Here is a 17781-nt window from a genome sequence, read left to right as displayed (position 1 = left end):
TCATTTTTCTTTTTATTTGTTTGGTTTTTTTTTTTTCTTTTTTTCTTTTTTTCTTTCTTTTTTTTTTTTTTTTTTTTGCCTGCTTGTTTGCTAAAGAGAGATTTTTTAAAAAGAAAATGGAGGGAAACCATGATCACAATATATTGAGTGAAAAGATGTTTTCAGTCAATTTTTAATTAAAATTAAAAATTGAAAACATACAGACAGACACTAGCGCAGTCCTCCATTTCTAACTTGGCTGCGCAGTCTACAGCTGACCCCCATTCTATGTGTATCTGAAGTATTCATTGACAAACGTTGAACAAAGGACTTTAAGAATACAGACTAACGACAAAGTCTATTGTGATCATCCCAGAGTGTGGAGCGAGGATTTTACACAACTTCCATTATCAGCTTATGGAAAACAGTATCACAGATTCTCGTATGGAGGTAGACATTGATCTCTACCTCCAAAGCAAAGTGCGAGCAATCATCAATCATTTCTGTACTCACTATCATTCAGATAGTGATGTATGTGTGGACGTGCACACATGTGTGTGAGTACATGTGTATATATGTGTATGCATATAATGTATATATGTGTATACATAAATGCATAATAATACATGTTTTTAAAGTTACCCAAATTTGCTAGTAGGTATTCATCATAGTTTCTGTTATCGTAATTCTGGCAACTAGAATACTTTAAAGAAAATTTATCAACTCTTATAAGAATAACATGATATGATTGAGGTTAAAAATACATACATATACTACATACACATGTTGCTGTTTCGCAATGCTAGGAACAGAATCTAGGTAACTGCTTAAAACCTGAGTGCCATGTTGGTCGTGATTTTTAAGCTCTTTGTTACATCTAGAAAGGCCTCTGAGACTTTATGGGAAAGGCATTTTAATAATTCTTCTCTTTCAATTGGGCCTAATATCTATCTCACTTACCACAAAAGTTTTATGATGAGGAGGACAACTTCAATTGTTCCTTATATGTAAAAGGCTATCCTGTAGTGTGTACTCAAGCGTTTCAGGATCATGGGGCAATTTTAATACCATGAAGCAAAGACTAGAATGCTATCTCAAGAGGATTATAGAAATTGTGTTTCAATTAATGCTAACTCTAAATTATTATTGTAATGGAAAAGTACTATTTAATAGTGATTAAAATTAAATCTGAGGCATTTGATTCATTCAAGTAAAAGAGTAGCAAACAATATGAGTAAACAGCAAAAGAACCTGGAAGTCAAAAATCGTTCAAATGAAGCCATGATGGTTTGTGATCAGGACAGCTGCTCCCACTGTTGGTGTTTGGACTGTGCTTTACTTGGATGAGAGTGTTAAAGAACCCACTTGGGCTTTGTAGAATTTCCCATAATCTCGGAAAGATTTAATAGCAGGGATCCTTTGGCCAAATTTTAAAAAAAAATATAGATCTCTTTGTGTAAATCTCAAAGATCTGGGCATTTACATACATAAAGTTGTTCAAAATACAAAATAAATTAAGAATTCAATGAAACCAGTAAATAGATATGTTGTAAACAATAAAACATTATTTAATGCGTGGGCTGGGATTCCTATCTTGTAGGCTTGGCCAATTGGGTAATCCCATTGCCTATTTTCTTGTTTCTGTTTTAATAACTACTGAATTTTCAAAGAGGTGCAGTTGAGAACTCCCCAGCTCACTTGTCCATTGCAGTTGAATAGAATTCTGGAAGCTTTTGACAGCAGCAACCAAAGTAACAAGTCTGTCATAGCCTCTCACCACCAAGTGTTGATCAGAGTGAGGAAGTTACATGAAAATTGGCTTTTCCTGGCTAGGCTCTACTCTCCCCCATGCCAGTGGTGGTTAAATGCCACTGTAGCTAATTCACTTTCTGGAAGGGATACTTAAATCTAAACAAAAGTGGAGTACATTTTTGCTTGCCCTGCACTTCTCAAATGATACTAGACACTTAAGTAATTCTCAGAATTCTGAAGCTTTTAGCTGCAAAATCTGGTTATAAGTACAAATTGTTCTACACACTTCTCTGAAGTCTATAAAGAATTTGGTGTCTCAATACACTTGTTTCCTTGTGGAAATGTATCCCTCGTTGCAATCTCTTCTGTCAAGCCTTCAGAAATACAGAATTGGGTCTTGCTCACAATGAATTTTTTTGTAAATATTGAGAATAGGGACTTCAAAATCTTGAAGACCGAACACAGCCTCATTAGATAGAGAAAAAAGAAAAGAAAAAGAAAAGATCTTATCTCGGGAAGTTGCTGCAGGACTCTTCCCTCCCTCCTCAACTGACCAGGAAATTCTACTGCCCAAAAGAATTCTCTGTATTTGAATTTCCACTTCTCTATTTAAACCAAGGATGCTTTTCCTCTCTTTCCTTTTCTCTCCATATAAAGTCTCATATTCTTCCCTTCCTTAGTACACACATGAGGAAGTCATCAGAGTCAGGCAAGCGGCAAGGCAGGACTCCCCACTACCATCAGATGCTTGCAGTCCTCCAGCCCCAGCGCAAAACTTTCAGGTTCTGTGAAGTGGGATGGAAGGGAGAGGGCTAGATATGTGTGTCCATGGTCCTCCTCTTTCATGTCACATTAGCAGTGACAGTCTGTCATCACGTATTTTAAAGCCCTGTGCCAACAGTGATAGTTCAACCATTCAGAGGGGCTCATCCTTAGCAATTGGAATAATTTATATCTGGGAAGTTTCTGAAGCAAAAGGCATGACTTTTCTCAGGAAATATTGATACCTTCACAATTCAGAGAACCTGTATATTGGTTCTCATGAGTGACGTAAGAGTTATAGCCAGAACCTCAAGCTCAGGCCTCAAATGTCTGTTTCTTTTCAGCAATGGCAGACATGTTTCACAGAAGAGATTTTTGAATTATGTTCATCACGGATTTTATAATTTTCAAATTTTCTGGTATAGCATTGAGCATTTCAAATGAGGCCAATGATGTTGGGCTTCTCTCTTCCTAGACTCTCCTGCACTGCATCCCTGTAGACAGCGCTGTCTATGCAGCTTCAACTTGAATCTTGGGGACCGTTAAGCATCTGCCTTCTCCCGGAGAGCTCAATTGGAACATGTTCAGGTTATGGTCATTGTTTTCCTTCTTCATATTTGATTTTTCAAAGCCATAATTATTTTTTGTGTGACTATTATTCTGAAACAGTGCTTATGAATAAATAAGGTATTCAGATGTATACTGTGTAACCATAAGCACGGGGTTTAGCTTCTTCCTCCAGTGAATGGAAGCCAGTGGAAGCCAGTTTGTCATAAGAGAGTAATGGTCACATTAGAAAAATCGGAATTAGAAACAGTTCCACTGCATAAATTAGAATCTTGTGATCATACTGATATTGTCAACATGTAAAAAAAAAAAAAGGATGGTTTACAAAAGATTTCCCAGTGGCTAAAAGTACATGCCATGCAATAGGGCTACACAAGTTTGGTCCCAAGAACTCATGATAAAAGGAGAGAACTGACTGCTGAAAATTGTCCTCTGCCCTCCACATACATATACAAGTACACACACATACACACACACACACACACACACACATACACACACACATTGAACAAACAAATAAATATATAAAAATAATAAAATAAAATATTTAAAAGATCCTTTTCTGTACTGGGCACTATTCTGAATGAACAATATTATAAGTTATATTAAATATGTTATCTTCTATAAACATCATTTATAATGAGAGAAGAAATCTAGGGAAATGAAAATGAAAAACATTAAGCAATTCTGTGACAGAGGTACACATGGGAGGTTAAGAAATCCAGAATAGAGACAACCTTTCATTACCTGTGTTAATGAAGGTTGAAGACAAACAAAATATGAACATGCCTAAATTAAACAGGGAAATTATTTAAATGATGTTGGACAATTCATTGAGCCACTGGGGAGGTTAGAGTACCAAAATCAGAATATTAGAAGACATGGAGAGAAGTGAGGCTGCCAGAATCAAAGGCCCAAATGAACAAAACAAAGCCTCATGAGCAGGCTGGCTTGCTACATTGGTAGATTCTGTTGACTAGAAAGCCAGAGGTTGAGTGAGTGGAGCCAACTGATGCTGGATTCCACATCTACTGGCCTAGATGTAGCCATTGCTGCTCTGGCCAATACTGCTGCCAGTACAATGGGCTTTCCATTGTTCTTGCTATTTGTGTCCTTGAAGCTAAATTCATTTACAGTAGTTATGACTGGTTAGCAGAGCATAAACTAATGTGAGGCTAGGGACATGAACATTGGGCATTGTTGACTATACTATAATATGCAGGGAGGCTTTCTTTTGGAAACTTCTGCAAAACAGTCATCCATCATTAGCATACTCACCTAGACTTACAATAGTTGTGTTTTTAAAGAGATGAATACACACATTGCTGTCTACAAGAGGCTCCTCAGGCTGAGCAGGTGGCTTAGCAGGTAAGGGTGTGTCCTTGGAAAGCCTGAGGATGTAAGTACAAATTCTCTACACCAACATAAAAAAGGAAAGATGCTTATATCTCAAACTCTATCACTGAGAATTAATTTCTTATTGGTTGTTTTTTAAATGGTTATATAAAAAGATTATCATATTTTCAATATTTGTACAAATTACTTCTCTTGGGAGATATTTAGTGGTCCTATGTTAAGTGTATACATTAAGACAGGTATTGTGGTGTAAACTTTTAATCCCAGCACCCGGGAGACAGACTTTCCATGAGTTTGAGATCTGCCTCATCTACATAAGGTGTTCAAGGCCAACCAGGGCTACTAGTGAGATTCTGAGTCAACAACAACAACAAAAGTGTATATCAGATATTTGAAGACTGAAAGATACACAATCATGACTTTTGTAATATTTTCACACTATAACACATGGCTTTCATTGGGAATTTCCAAGAGGGAACCTGCCAAGAACAAACAAACTAGGTATAAATTTGGGAGGACCTAGAAGAAAAATTTTAACTTTGTAAAGGATTCCTTTGCTTTTGTCCTAAAAAGCAAGATGAGTAAGACCAATTCTTCCCTCTCTTCTTCTTAGTAAATATTGATTGCATGCTTTCTGCACCCTGGGACTTAAGCTACATGACAGAAACGCAGACTTGACACTATCTTGATAAGAAACACAATGAGACAGAGTGCTGCATTTAGGAAGGCACAGGTAGAGAGTGCTATAAATTCCCATAATGGGTCGGGGAGACAGAGACAAAGAGACAGAGGGAGACAGAGGCAGAGAAGCTCTGTTGGTAAGGCACTTGCTGTACAGCACTAGAGCCAAAGTTGTATGCTCAGCATCTGGGTAAGAATATGATAAAAGAACATGTGGACTGCTGCATGTAATCTTAACCCAGGAGGAACCCAGGGCCTCACTGGCTAGTCTTCCCCTCTGATCAGAGAGAACTTCAATTCCTAGTGATATAGTCTTTCTCAAAAATGAAGTAGATGGCTCCACAGGAGCAGACACACACACACACCTACACAGACACAGACACAGACACACACACAGACACACACACACACACACACATGCATTACACATACTACCCACTATACAGAGCCATAAGTAAGTGTCTTAAAAAGTATAATAAGCAAATCTATATTCCCAAGGTTTAAATTTCTGATAATTAGGTAGCAGATAAATACAACTTCATGGCTCTGCATTTTGATCCCAAGAAAAACATTACAGAGAATATTCAGAAAGTAAATGATAAATTCAAAGATCTATAATTTCCCAACTAATGATACTTTACTTTTAAGGAATTGAAATATCTTTGAATTCTCCTGGAATCAGTCTACAAGGCTGTGAGAGTCTAATCCAGTCTATTTTTACATTTTTATGAAACTATACTTACATCATTTCTCCACATTTCAGTCTTCTCTTCATTGACAATTCCATTATCCTTTCCTTCCAACCCCTCCTGTAATTTCCCTCTTACTCCCTCTCAAATTCATGCCTCCTTTTTATTGGGTATTGTGGCTGTATAAATGTATAAATAGACAAAGGTCTAATATCCAAAATATATAAAGGACTCAAGAAATTAAACACCACCAAACCAAATAACCCAATTGAGAAATGGGGCTTGGAATTCTCAACAGAGGAATATCAAATGGCTGAGAAACACTTAAAGAAATGCTCAACCTCCTTAGTCATCAGGGAAATGCAAATCAAAACAACCCTGGGATTCCATCTTACACCCATCACAATGGCTAAGATCAAAAAATTCAAGCCACACCACATACTGGCAAGGATGTGAGGAGAGAGGAACACTCCTTCATTGCTGGTGGGAATGTAAACTAGTACAGCCATTTTGGAAATCTATCTGGTGCTATCTCAGAAAAATGGGAATAGGGCTTCCTCAAGACCCAGCTACTCCACTCCTTGGAATATACCCAGAAGATGCTCCAGCACACAACAAGAAAATCTGCTCAACCATGTTCATAGCAGCCTTATTCATAATAGCCAGATCATGGAAACAGCCTAAGTGTCCCTCAGTAGAAGAATGGATAAAGAAACTGTGGTACATATACACTATGGAATACTACTCAGCTATTAAAAACAAGGAATTCCCGAAATTTGTGGATAAATGAATTGAGCTAGAAATGATCATAATGAGTGAGTTAACCCAGAAGCAGAATGACTTAAATGGTATATACTCACTTATATCTGCATACTAGCCCAAGGGGCATGTCCCACGAAAGCCTTCACTTACCAGGAAACTGGGACAGAGGGGAGGACATCCTATTGGGACTCTAGATGAGAGAACATGGGAGAATGGCAAAGTAGAAGGATCCAGAGAGTCCTAGAAACCTACAAGTAGAACATTATGATAGGCAGATTTGGGCCCAGGGGTCCCGCTCAAACTAAGGCACCAGCCAAGGACAATACAGGCAGTAAACTTTAAACCCTTACCCAGATCTAGCCAATGGTCAGAACAGTCTCCACACTTGAGTGGAGAGTGGGATATGACTTTCTCACATACTCTGGTGCCTCACATTTGACCATGTCCCCTGGAGGGGGAGACCTGGTGGCACTCAGAGGAAGGACAGCAGGTTACCAAGAAGAGACTTGATACCCTATGAGCATATACAGGGGGAGGAAATCCCCCTCAGGAACAGTCATAGGGGAGGGGAATAAAGGGAAAAGGGGATGGAGGGAAGAATGGGAGGACACAAGGGATGGGATAACCATTGAGATGTAGCAAGAATAAATTTATAATAAAAAATTAAAAAAAAAGAATATGCTCACTGAAACCTGTCTACTGAACACAGTCTCTTATAAAGTCCTAGAATAAGCATTTAATTTAATGTTGAAGTGAGAAAAACTGTCTTATACCAAATATTCAACATAATTGTGGCCATAAAATACTGAGATTTTTGTGGAAGAATGAAGAGCATTTTCTCTGCTTGATCCAATACAAAGTTCAGTGTGAAACTTGGCACCATCTTGTAGCAATCGAATGTTTCAAGATGGTGGCCAGACTTTATTTCTTAGCTACTGTTCTACAGGCAATTCCTCTTGACCTTGTTTAATTTACTTATTTCCATCCATATATTTCAGACATTTCTCTATGCAAACCTTATTTTGATCAAAGCAAGACTGGAAGAGAGAGAAAGGAATAAAAATAGTCATTACAATGATTAGGTATCTCTTTGGGGACTCATGAAATCTCTGCTAATGAATTCTACATATCACTGCCTGCCACAAGGACAGAGTTGAAGTTTCTTGCCAGATCAGAAGGTTTCTAACTGAATTATGCTAAACAGTTTTCCCTTAGGACCACAGCATTTACAGTTACAGGAGTGGACAAGTGAACCATGCTTTCCAGTAACAGTCTTGGGAATGTGGTCCGAGATGTAGTGTGATTAACCAGAAACGCCAGCCAAAGCCCACACAACAAAGGGAGGTTTTATATCTGCTTGATCCTAGAAATGATATTTAAAATGAATCACCTGTCTATGATTTATAAGTGTCAGCCAGGGATACTTATAAATGGAAGTATCTCAGTCAGAAGGCAGAAAGTAAGAGGGACCCAGTGAACAATGACACTTACAATTACACCAAGCAAGTATATTGTGAGTTAAAACTATGGGATTCTTAAAGAAACTTCTCTCCAGTGATGGGCAGGTCTAACAACCACTAAGTATGTCTCGCGTGAAGTGTGATGTTCAAGTCTGTGTCACTAAAGACTTGTCATTGGTTACATTGTTCGCTAACTATACATGTAAGTGACTATTTTGATTGAATACTTTTTTTCTAAACAAAATTGATTGTTCTACCTTAGCATAATAACTTCATAGGACCAGGGAGGATGTGGACAGGTAGAATTCAAGCATTTAGAAGGCAGAGTTAGGGAGAGCAGAAGTTCATCCCTACCTAGATATGCCATAAGATAGCTGGCCAAACACCAAAGCCCTTTGCTTCTAATTTGAGCTGAAAAAATAAAGTTAAAGAAATATGTTCTAAGTGCTGCTAAATAGAATTGATTCTCTGAAAACCAGCACAAGTTTCAGCTGTATTTGCCTAAATACATTCTACCTCCTGGGCAGTTTGGTTTGTTATGGCCCAGTCATTCAGAGGTATCTGATGCTCTTAAAAGCCAGAAAAGCCTTATGGTGATGTTCCCATAGCTGTAAGCAGTTCACCCCACTTAGGAGACAGACCAGAGGAAAAGCATCAAGGATGGATACAGGCAGTCACATTTTCTCACTATCTATACACAGACAGGATTTCTCCACATCTCTTATGCAGAATCTGGGTACCCATTGCAGTGTTTGTTCTGTTCATATGTTGGTACCAAGGGCTACAGTTTCACACCTTTGGAAATGTCTCCAAAAATAAAACACCTTGTAGATGAAGACCTTAAAAATTTAGTCACAGGATATAGGGAATGTAAGATCAAGGGCATGGAGGTGATTATGTATACTGCTTACTTAGCATTTCAAGAAAACCCTGTAAGGCACAGGTGTTTGAAGAGGGTAAGTTTGACAACAAAGTCACTTCCTACCTGCCTCTTTGGAAATCTGTGTGAAGGACTCCACACCTTTCTCTCCATAGCTTCCTTCGGATGCGAGTGTAGACACATAATTCCAGCCTAAGGCCTTTACAATGTCTACCATAGCCTGGGCTTGGAAGGAATCAGGTGGGACCACTCGAGAGAAGAAGTCATAACGCCGGTCATCACTGAGTTCAGGAGCCGTGGATGCGTAACTAATCTGAGGGATCTGGAATGACAAAAAAATAAATAAATAAAAGATAAACACCATGTGAGAGCACAGCAGGAGGGTGGGGCAGACTCTTGCTCACTTGGGATTAGCCACTTGGGATGAGCAGTTTACAGGATGAATGTTCTGCCCAGTTACACAAGTACATAGCAAATAGATACACCCAGAAGAGGGGACCTTTGTGTTTTCTTGTTCTACTTTCTCTCTTTAAGAAATAGGAATTGTGAGAGCCAACCCCTGACACTATTAACAATACTCTGCTATGCTCACAGACAGGAGCCTAAGATAGCTTTCCTCTGAGAGTCTCTACCTAGCAACGGATCCAAAGAAACTCATAGCCAAACATTGGAAAAAGTGTAGGGAATCTTGTGGAAAAATGGGGAGATGGATAGAAGAACCTCGAGGTGAAAGGAGCTCAACAAGAAGACCAATAGAGCCAACTAATCAGGACCCAGAGGGGACTTGCAATGCTGAAGCACCAACCAAAGACCATGCATAGACTGGACCTAGGCCCCCTACACAGGTATACCAGATGGGCAGCTCAGGTTTCATGTGGGTCCCCTAGTAAGGGGAGCAGGGGCCATCTCTGACATGGACTCAGTTGCCTGTTTTTTGATCACTCCCCCCCGCCCTGGCTAGGCTACCTTAACAGACCACAGGGTAAGAGGACATGCTTCGTCCTGTTGCAACTTGGTGAACTGGGGTGTGTGGGTAGGGGGGTCCGCTTTTCTCAGGAATAAGGGAAGGGGGATGGGGGAAGAGGGAGGTAGGATAGGACTGGGATAAGAAGAGGGATGGTATAACATAGACATGTAAAGTGAATAAATAAATAAATAAATAAATAAATAAATTCATTTTTTTAAAAAAGGGAATGAGGCTAGCAAGGGAACACTGGGTAACCATCATGGCTAGCTAAAAGGGGAGGCTCCATGACCAATCCAAGTATTGTAACAGACATAAACACAATGCATCTAACTGCCTTGTATCTAGAGACAAGAGTAGTCAACAGAGGTTATATTTACTCATGGACATCATGAGGCATTAGCAAAGAGTCTTGAGGACCCATAGGAACATATCAACGTGAGTTCCATGTGGTGAACTATTTCCAAAAGGACATTATAACATAGCCCAGTCTCACCCTTAGCCTTGGTATGTACGAGCAGTCCCCTGTGCAAGCCTTCTCAGGCGGTGGGGCTCAACTCCTTTGGGGGGGTTGCATATCAGATACATTGCAAACCAGATATTTACACTGCAATTCATAACAGTAGCAAAATTACAGTTATGAAGTAGCGATGAAATAACTTTATGGTTGGGAGTCACCACAATGTGAGTAACTGTAATAATGGGTCACAGCCTTAGGAAAGTTGAAAATCACTGCTCAAGTGGTTCTTACACTTTGGAAGGTCTGCTCCAAAGTTTCACACATTCTTCTTGGGTGCTGGGAGACAGTGTTCAGTCCTGTGTGTGTAACTCACAAGGATTTATGATTCCCTTATTTTTCCATTGTCATAATAGCTGCTCCTCTTTGGTTTCTATTTATTTGTTTTAAAGAGCTCTAGAGTATCAAGTCTCCGAGCATATACAGGGGGAGGAAGTCCCCATCAGTCACAGTCATAGGGGAGGGGAATAAGGGGAAAATGGGAGGGAGGGAGGAATGGGAGGATACAAGGAATGGGATAACCATTGATATGCAATATCAATAAATTAATAAAATAAAAAAATTTTAAAAAAGGAGCTCTAGAGCTTGTCCTTATGAGAACCAAAGTAGGAAACCATAGAGAACATCAGGTATCAAATTACTCCTTTTTTTTTTTTTTTTTTTTTCTGGTGAGGAACTAATGTTTTAGGATGGCTTGAAATTTAGTTACTTCAGTGAATTTGAAGCATTGAGTCTAGGCTTAATTAAAGTGAAGATCTGTAACATATTATATTACATTGTGTTATATTATATTTATTATATTATATAGTATTACATGTATGACTACTACATATGCATACAAATACAAACCTACTCACACAGTCAGGAACACCCTAAGGAAAGCTATAAAGCTACTATTGGTGACAAACATGGCTTGGGATCTGACACCAGGCTCCTTGTGCTAGTTACCTCTGCAAAGCACTCTACCCTATTCAGTATACCCAACTTGTTCTCTGTCTGACTTCTAGAAGGTAGGTTTTTTTTTTTTTTTTTTTTTTTTTTTTTTTTTTTTTTATAAATAACATAGGATTAGTAGTAGAAGTAGTTATGTGCAAGAATAGTGAGTGGACTGACAATTTTTTTGAAAATTCTCCCTCATTATGACATTTTTAAAAGATTTTTTTCAGTCTAAAGGTATTTTTAATCTTTGCCTAAACTGATCCAATAGTCCATCTATTTTGCTACAAACATGCCAAAGTCAACGTCACTTTCACTTTCTGAGTCCAGAAAATCCTATTTGATGTTGACTGTTTGTGGTTTTCCATGTTATTTTCTCCTTTTTAAGCATGGTATTTACTGCTTTAAAGATCATCTGAACCAACATTTCAAGTTCAACATTAGCCTCCTCCAGCCCAACAGGTCAGTTTTTCCTATTTTTCTATACATGCTGCAGGTCTTCAACCATTGGCAAGAAGGCTCTCTGCCTCAAATGCAAAACATAAACTAGTGTCAGGAAGCCTCAGAGTCTTCTGTTGAGGTCTTCCCTGAGTAGTTACTCAATTACAGGGCTATCAAGGGCCACTGGGAGTGACATGGAGGATCAGCAAGATCAGAGCTTGAGTCATTTGTTTACCAGTTTCTCTACATCAATGATTTAGTTGCATCATCAACTGTTCTCACAAGGCAAGGATGTGCCTTGTTCAACATGATGCCAGGACAGGGTGGATGTTCCAGGTGTTAGGGGATAATTATTAAAATTCAGGATAGAATAGCTCCCTAACTAAAGTCATCCATTCTTTACACTTGACTTTTGTAGTGGTTTGAGTGTGAAGTGTCCCCACACAGTCTCATGTATGTTTAATACTTGGTTTCCAGTTAATACTACAGTTTGGGAAGGTTCTGGAACATTTAGCACCTTGGCCTTGTGAAAAGAAGTGCATCGGTAGAGGTGGTTTTTGAAGTGTTTTAGCCTGACCCAACTTCCTGTTCCCCTGCCTGCTTGCCTGCCTGCCTGCCTAACTGCCTGGCCTCTTGGACTTCCTACCAGGATGGCTTCTATTCCCTTCTGGAATTCTAGTCCTAATAACCCTTTACTCCCAAAAGTTGCTTTTTAAAAATCAAAGTACAGTATCAAAGTAACAGAAAAATAACTAATGCAATTTCCTAAATTCTCCACAGCACAGATAAGCTTTCTCCTTTGTGTCCTAAGGCAAGTTAACAGTTTTGTATTTATTACAATGATGGCTGCTTTAGAAGCAACATCTATTATAGATTAAACTCTTTATAATATACATATCATGTTCTAAGAGTTTCATAGGCAATCCCTTATCTAGGAACTGTGAAGTGTCCTACACCATCATATTCTAAATTATACTATGTGGTACTATATTTTTATTAATTTATTTTATAGAATGAGAATGCACTGAGACACAGTGTTCAAGCATGACCTTAGAATACATAGTTATAAAATTACTATCTCTACCCAAAACTGAAAACAACTGAACTCTTACTTCTGCTAATTTACAAAATTTTACTAAGACGTTTAATAATAAGCACACAAAAGGAAGGCCAGTAGATTATTAGAGTGTAAGTGGCTTTTTACTTACAGCATTGACTATGACATCACTGAAATTCAATTTACAGCTAATTCTGAGACAATTGTTCAAACAATTTGTTTAAAGACATGGATGATGGTAATACAAATACCTTAACAATTGGGTCTATGTATGTTTTATAGTTTGGAGACTTTAACTCTTTGGGAAAGAGAAATATTCACTTTTAGTGCTTCAGGGAGAAACATGGGGGAGCTGGGGTGAGTAGAATTTGACAAGATTTTCCTTACAATAAGTGAAAATATACAAGGCAAGCATGTCAAAACATACCCATTAATTTTAATTTAATGAAATGTAGAAGCCTTATGATGGTGCACAGATGTTGTCCCTGCCTAAATACCTCCCCTTCCTTGAAAGAGTGATAATAAAGATAAACCTAGCCTACTACTCAATTTTCATTCATGTAGCTCTGAGAAATACCACAATTATAAAATACCATGATGGAAAAGCATTTTGCAAACTATGCACCATTTAAAGTTATAAAATTCTTTAAATTCTATAAATTTATAATTTCTATAAATTCTATAAATTTCTTTCCTTATTATCTATCTTTTGACAACAATTGCTGTCTCCAGTCCATTCCTACCAGGGTGTAGAAGAAGCAAGCCCTGTTTAAGACACACGTTTTCATTCAGGACCTTGCATACCTCCTCTTCAAAATTTTACTTAAGTCAACACTGGGCATATAATGATCCTGGAATAAGGAATTAAAGATCAAATGGATTTCACTTCTGAGATCAGAATGTGTTGCATAGATATAACCCTCCTGGTAATAGAGATGAAAGAGCAGAGGAATTTCTATAGCCCATGATACATGACGCTGCATATTTTCACTATGATGAGGCCTCATGCTCAGCTTCCTGCTTTCAAGCAGATTTTCTGCTTTATGTAGTCATTATTTTGAGAATACTTGTAATTTTTAGTCACAGCACTAAAAATGCATCTTACTCTATTCTTTTCTCCTGATAAAAAAAATCGCCTATCACTCAGAGGAAAGATAGCAGGTTACCAAGAAGAGACATGATACCCTATGAGCATATACAGGAGGAGGAGGTCCCACTCAGTCACAGTCATAGAGGAGGGGAGTAAGGGAAATATGGGAGAGAGGGAGGAATGGGAGGATACAAGGGAGGGGATAACCATTGAGATGTAATATGAATAAATTAATAAAATAAAATTTTTTTAAATTGTATAGCTTGTAAAGAAGTTTTAAGATCCAATTAAGATAGCCAGAAAGTTCTCTGAAAAAAAAAATCGCCTATCACCAAAGAATAGTTTTGTTAATGATATGTATCATATAGAAGCTACTGCAACATACTCTGTATAGAATGAAATTTGGGATAAGTTTTTGCTTTGTCTTAGAAAATTAAAGATATATTATTGATGGAAAAATTCAAAGAATGACAACTAAAACCATAAGGTAATTTTTTTCCTTTTTACTTATAATTTATTCAGATTATATCCTGGTTGTGCATTACAAGATAATTTTAATTTCTGTCTCTCTAGTTCTGTTTTCTTAAATATTTTTAGAAACATTGTCTTTGCATTTGAATACAAATGCATAAATAAAAAGACAAATTTTACTTTCTTCCTCCTTACCTTGCACTTTCCTCCCCTCCTCTTCTCTCTTCCTCTTCCCCAACTCCTTTCTTTCTGCATTTGTACATGTGTGTGTTCTCATAGTTCTCTGAAACATGGACACGTAGTCTTCCCACACATTGCTAAAAACTTAAACCTTCACTATTATTCAAACTCGAACTCACATCCTCCGAGCCAATCGAGTCATTGTGGCCATCCATCAGGCCTCATCGCAAATGCTCAAGGATGCACCTTCAAAGTGACAGAATATTTGTGGGTTTTGATGAAATCTCTTCACGTTATTTCAGAATGACTAACAAGATAGAAAAACCTCTCAATTGTTTCACTTGTTGCCCTAAGACCTCTCATTAAGCAACTGCCCATCCTTTGCTTTCAAGAGACTGCTGTCTCTTATCATATACTCAATCCTTCTTTTTAATTTATTGCTACTTGGTGGGCTGGGGGGTAGGCACAAGCCATAGCATATATGTGGAGACCAGAAGATAACAGTATGGGACAGATATTCTCCTTCTATCTTTACATGGGTGCTGGGGGATTGAATTCAAGTCTGGTGGCTTGAGTGTCAAGTGCCATTCTTGTGAGCTGTCTCATTGACCCATATATTTTAATTCACTTGATAATTAGCTTTCAAGTCTTTGGCCAACACTTAACTATGTTAGCTTTTATGAGCTCAGAGAGTGTTAAAACTGTATCAATTCTTGTGTATTCTTTCTTTACATTGATCTTTTAAAAATACTCTGAGTAATCATATCTGTTTAGTTTCTCTTGTTTTTGGTTTTGCGTTGTTTGTTTGGTGGCTAGTGCATTTTGTTTGTTTCTTGTTTTGTCTTTGATTTTGTTTTCAGCTAAAGAAATAGAAAACTAATGAAGATTCACCACTTCAGTTGTTTGTTAAACATGCCCCAAAATCTTATAAACAATGAAGCCTATTGCCATTATTTTTAGTGGCCTCTACACACTTAATGATAAGCCCCTAATACTGAAGACACTATACTTTTTTTTTTGTTCATAGGACAGGAAAGAATCAAATTGGTATTGACTCAAAGATTTCTTTCTCCTGCCTAACTTTCAGAATCAAGAAGGCACTAGTGAGAAAGTCATATCACACTCTCCACTCAACTGTGGAGAATATTCTGACCATTGGCTAGATCTGGGCAGGGGTTTAAAGTTTACCTCCTGTATTGTCCTTGGCTGGTGTCTTAGTATGGTGCCTCACATTTGACCATGTCCCCTGGAGGGGGGAGACCTGGTGGCACTCAGAGGAAGGACAGCAGATAGCCAAGAAGAGACTTGATACCCTATGAGAATATATAGGGGGAGGTAATCCCCCTCAGGAACAGTCATAGGGGAGGGGAATAATGGGAAAATGGGGGGGGGGGAGGAATGGGAGGATACAAGGGATGGGATAAACATTGAGATGTAACAAGAATAAATTAATAAAAAAAAAAGGAAAAAAAAGGCACTAGTGAGGCTGCTGAGGGCAAATGTCATCAACAGTGTTACCGAGCTACTATGAGCTACAATTAAAAAAAACTGGTATAGTAAGATGTGCCCATGCATGCAATAGTGGTACAAATTTTAATAATGGTAGATATTTACTTCTTGTGGAAACCTGTGCATTGTACCTCTGGCCACTAAGTCATTATTTGTGAGTTCACAGGCTCCAGTGGAGAATGTATTACCATATTATTATTATGTTACTAAGGAATCATAGTATCAAAGTGTCCTCTAAATTCCACATCTCTCCACCCATAGATTCATGTAGCCCTCAGACATCATCACAGGAATTTCTTTGTGCAATGGAAGGTAGTTAAGGCAGAAACTAAAAAAAAAAAAAAAAAAAAAAAAAAAAAAAAATGATCAAGTGCAAATGGTTAAGTGAAAGTTCTCAGACATAAAAGGACACTTTTTTATAAATGTGCCCTTCATTAAGACATGGGCACCAATGGAAGAGAAAGAAAGTATAAACTCCAATTGTCAGGAAGACTGAACTGAAAGAGTGCCTTTGGGACATAACAGGACACCTGCACGCATGAACTCATAATAGCTGGTGATGTCTGGACAAGACTTTTACAAGATCAAGCCAGTCAACATCCCAACATGTACACCTCTTCCTTTATCTGAGGAGCTGTTCACAAGTGATGACTTTTGGAGGAGAAGTCAGTTTTCTCTAAGGGTATGACTCCTAGTAGGTCAATCAACTTCTAGTTATATGTTGAACAGACATAATTAATGTGTAACAAACACTGGACTTGAAAGACTATAAAAAAGAAAAACATAAATTTGAAGTGAGATAGGGATATGGAGAATGGAAATCGAAGAAGGTAGGGGGAAAAAGAAAATTGAACATAAATTAAAAATATTATATGCACATTTGCACTTTTCAAAGAATTAATAAAATATATTACAAAATTTTTATTCATTTCCATTATTTAATCTCAGTGAAATCAAATAATTGTCTCTATGTAGGCTTTGCAGATTGTTTATTAATTTTGTTTCAATATAATTATTATTTTCACTGAAGCATGTATGAGGGCAAATTAATATTCTTATCTATCTTGCTTGTATATACAAATACATTAATTTTGTTTATTTACTATATAACTCATATCCTTGTTAAGCTATTATTAATTTGAATAGCTTTCAATTTATTTTCATGGGATTTCCAAGAAAACAAGTCATATTGTAATTATTTATTATTTCCTATCTTCAATCTTTTGGGAAGGTTATGTAGAAATGTGTGTGCACATGATCATGTAAGTGTGCAGGTGTTCAATGAGTCATGTAGAGGGCATCAGATGCCCAGGAGATGAAGTTATAGGAAGTTGTGAGCTACCTTCCATGGTGTAAGAAACTGAGCTCAGATCTTTTGAAAGGACGATATGTGTTCCTCCTTGATGCACCATATCTCTGCTCCTATTTGTTTTCTTAATTGAGTCCATCACCTACAAATTATAGAAAAACAGAAGACATACAGGGAAATTTGATGTTCCCTTTCTTATTCTTCAGTATTGATCATAAATGAAAAACAAAGCTTATTTTCTAGCACCTAATATGCTTCTTAAGTGTTAAAGACTTTCAACATTGAAAAAAAAGTCTAAGTCACTTAACCAACAGCCTTTCCCTCATACAGAAATCAATCACTTTCTTTAAGAACACTCAATGAAGTTTTGCCCAGTCTCTGTCATAATACACTTTCAAGTTTCATGGAAACACTTACTT

General features: G+C 37.7%; 1 protein-coding gene across 4 annotated transcripts in view; it reads right to left on the bottom strand.

Annotated features, from left to right (window-relative positions):
• The window catches only part of Grm7 (glutamate metabotropic receptor 7), a 901188-nt gene that overhangs the window by 604102 nt on the left and 279305 nt on the right, over window positions 1-17781 (bottom strand). For all 4 annotated transcript variants that reach the window (XM_051155023.1, XM_051155025.1, XM_051155024.1 and 1 more), the window contains exon 2: window positions 8994-9210. In XM_051155023.1, coding sequence (XP_051010980.1) covers window positions 8994-9210 — 217 coding nt within the window. The remainder of the gene's footprint in view (window positions 1-8993; window positions 9211-17781) is intronic.

Source organism: Acomys russatus, chromosome 13 (assembly GCF_903995435.1).
Source record: "Acomys russatus chromosome 13, mAcoRus1.1, whole genome shotgun sequence".
NCBI lineage: Eukaryota > Metazoa > Chordata > Mammalia > Rodentia > Muridae > Acomys > Acomys russatus.
Note: the sequence above shows the minus strand (reverse complement) of the source record. Positions and strands in the feature narration are given on the sequence as shown.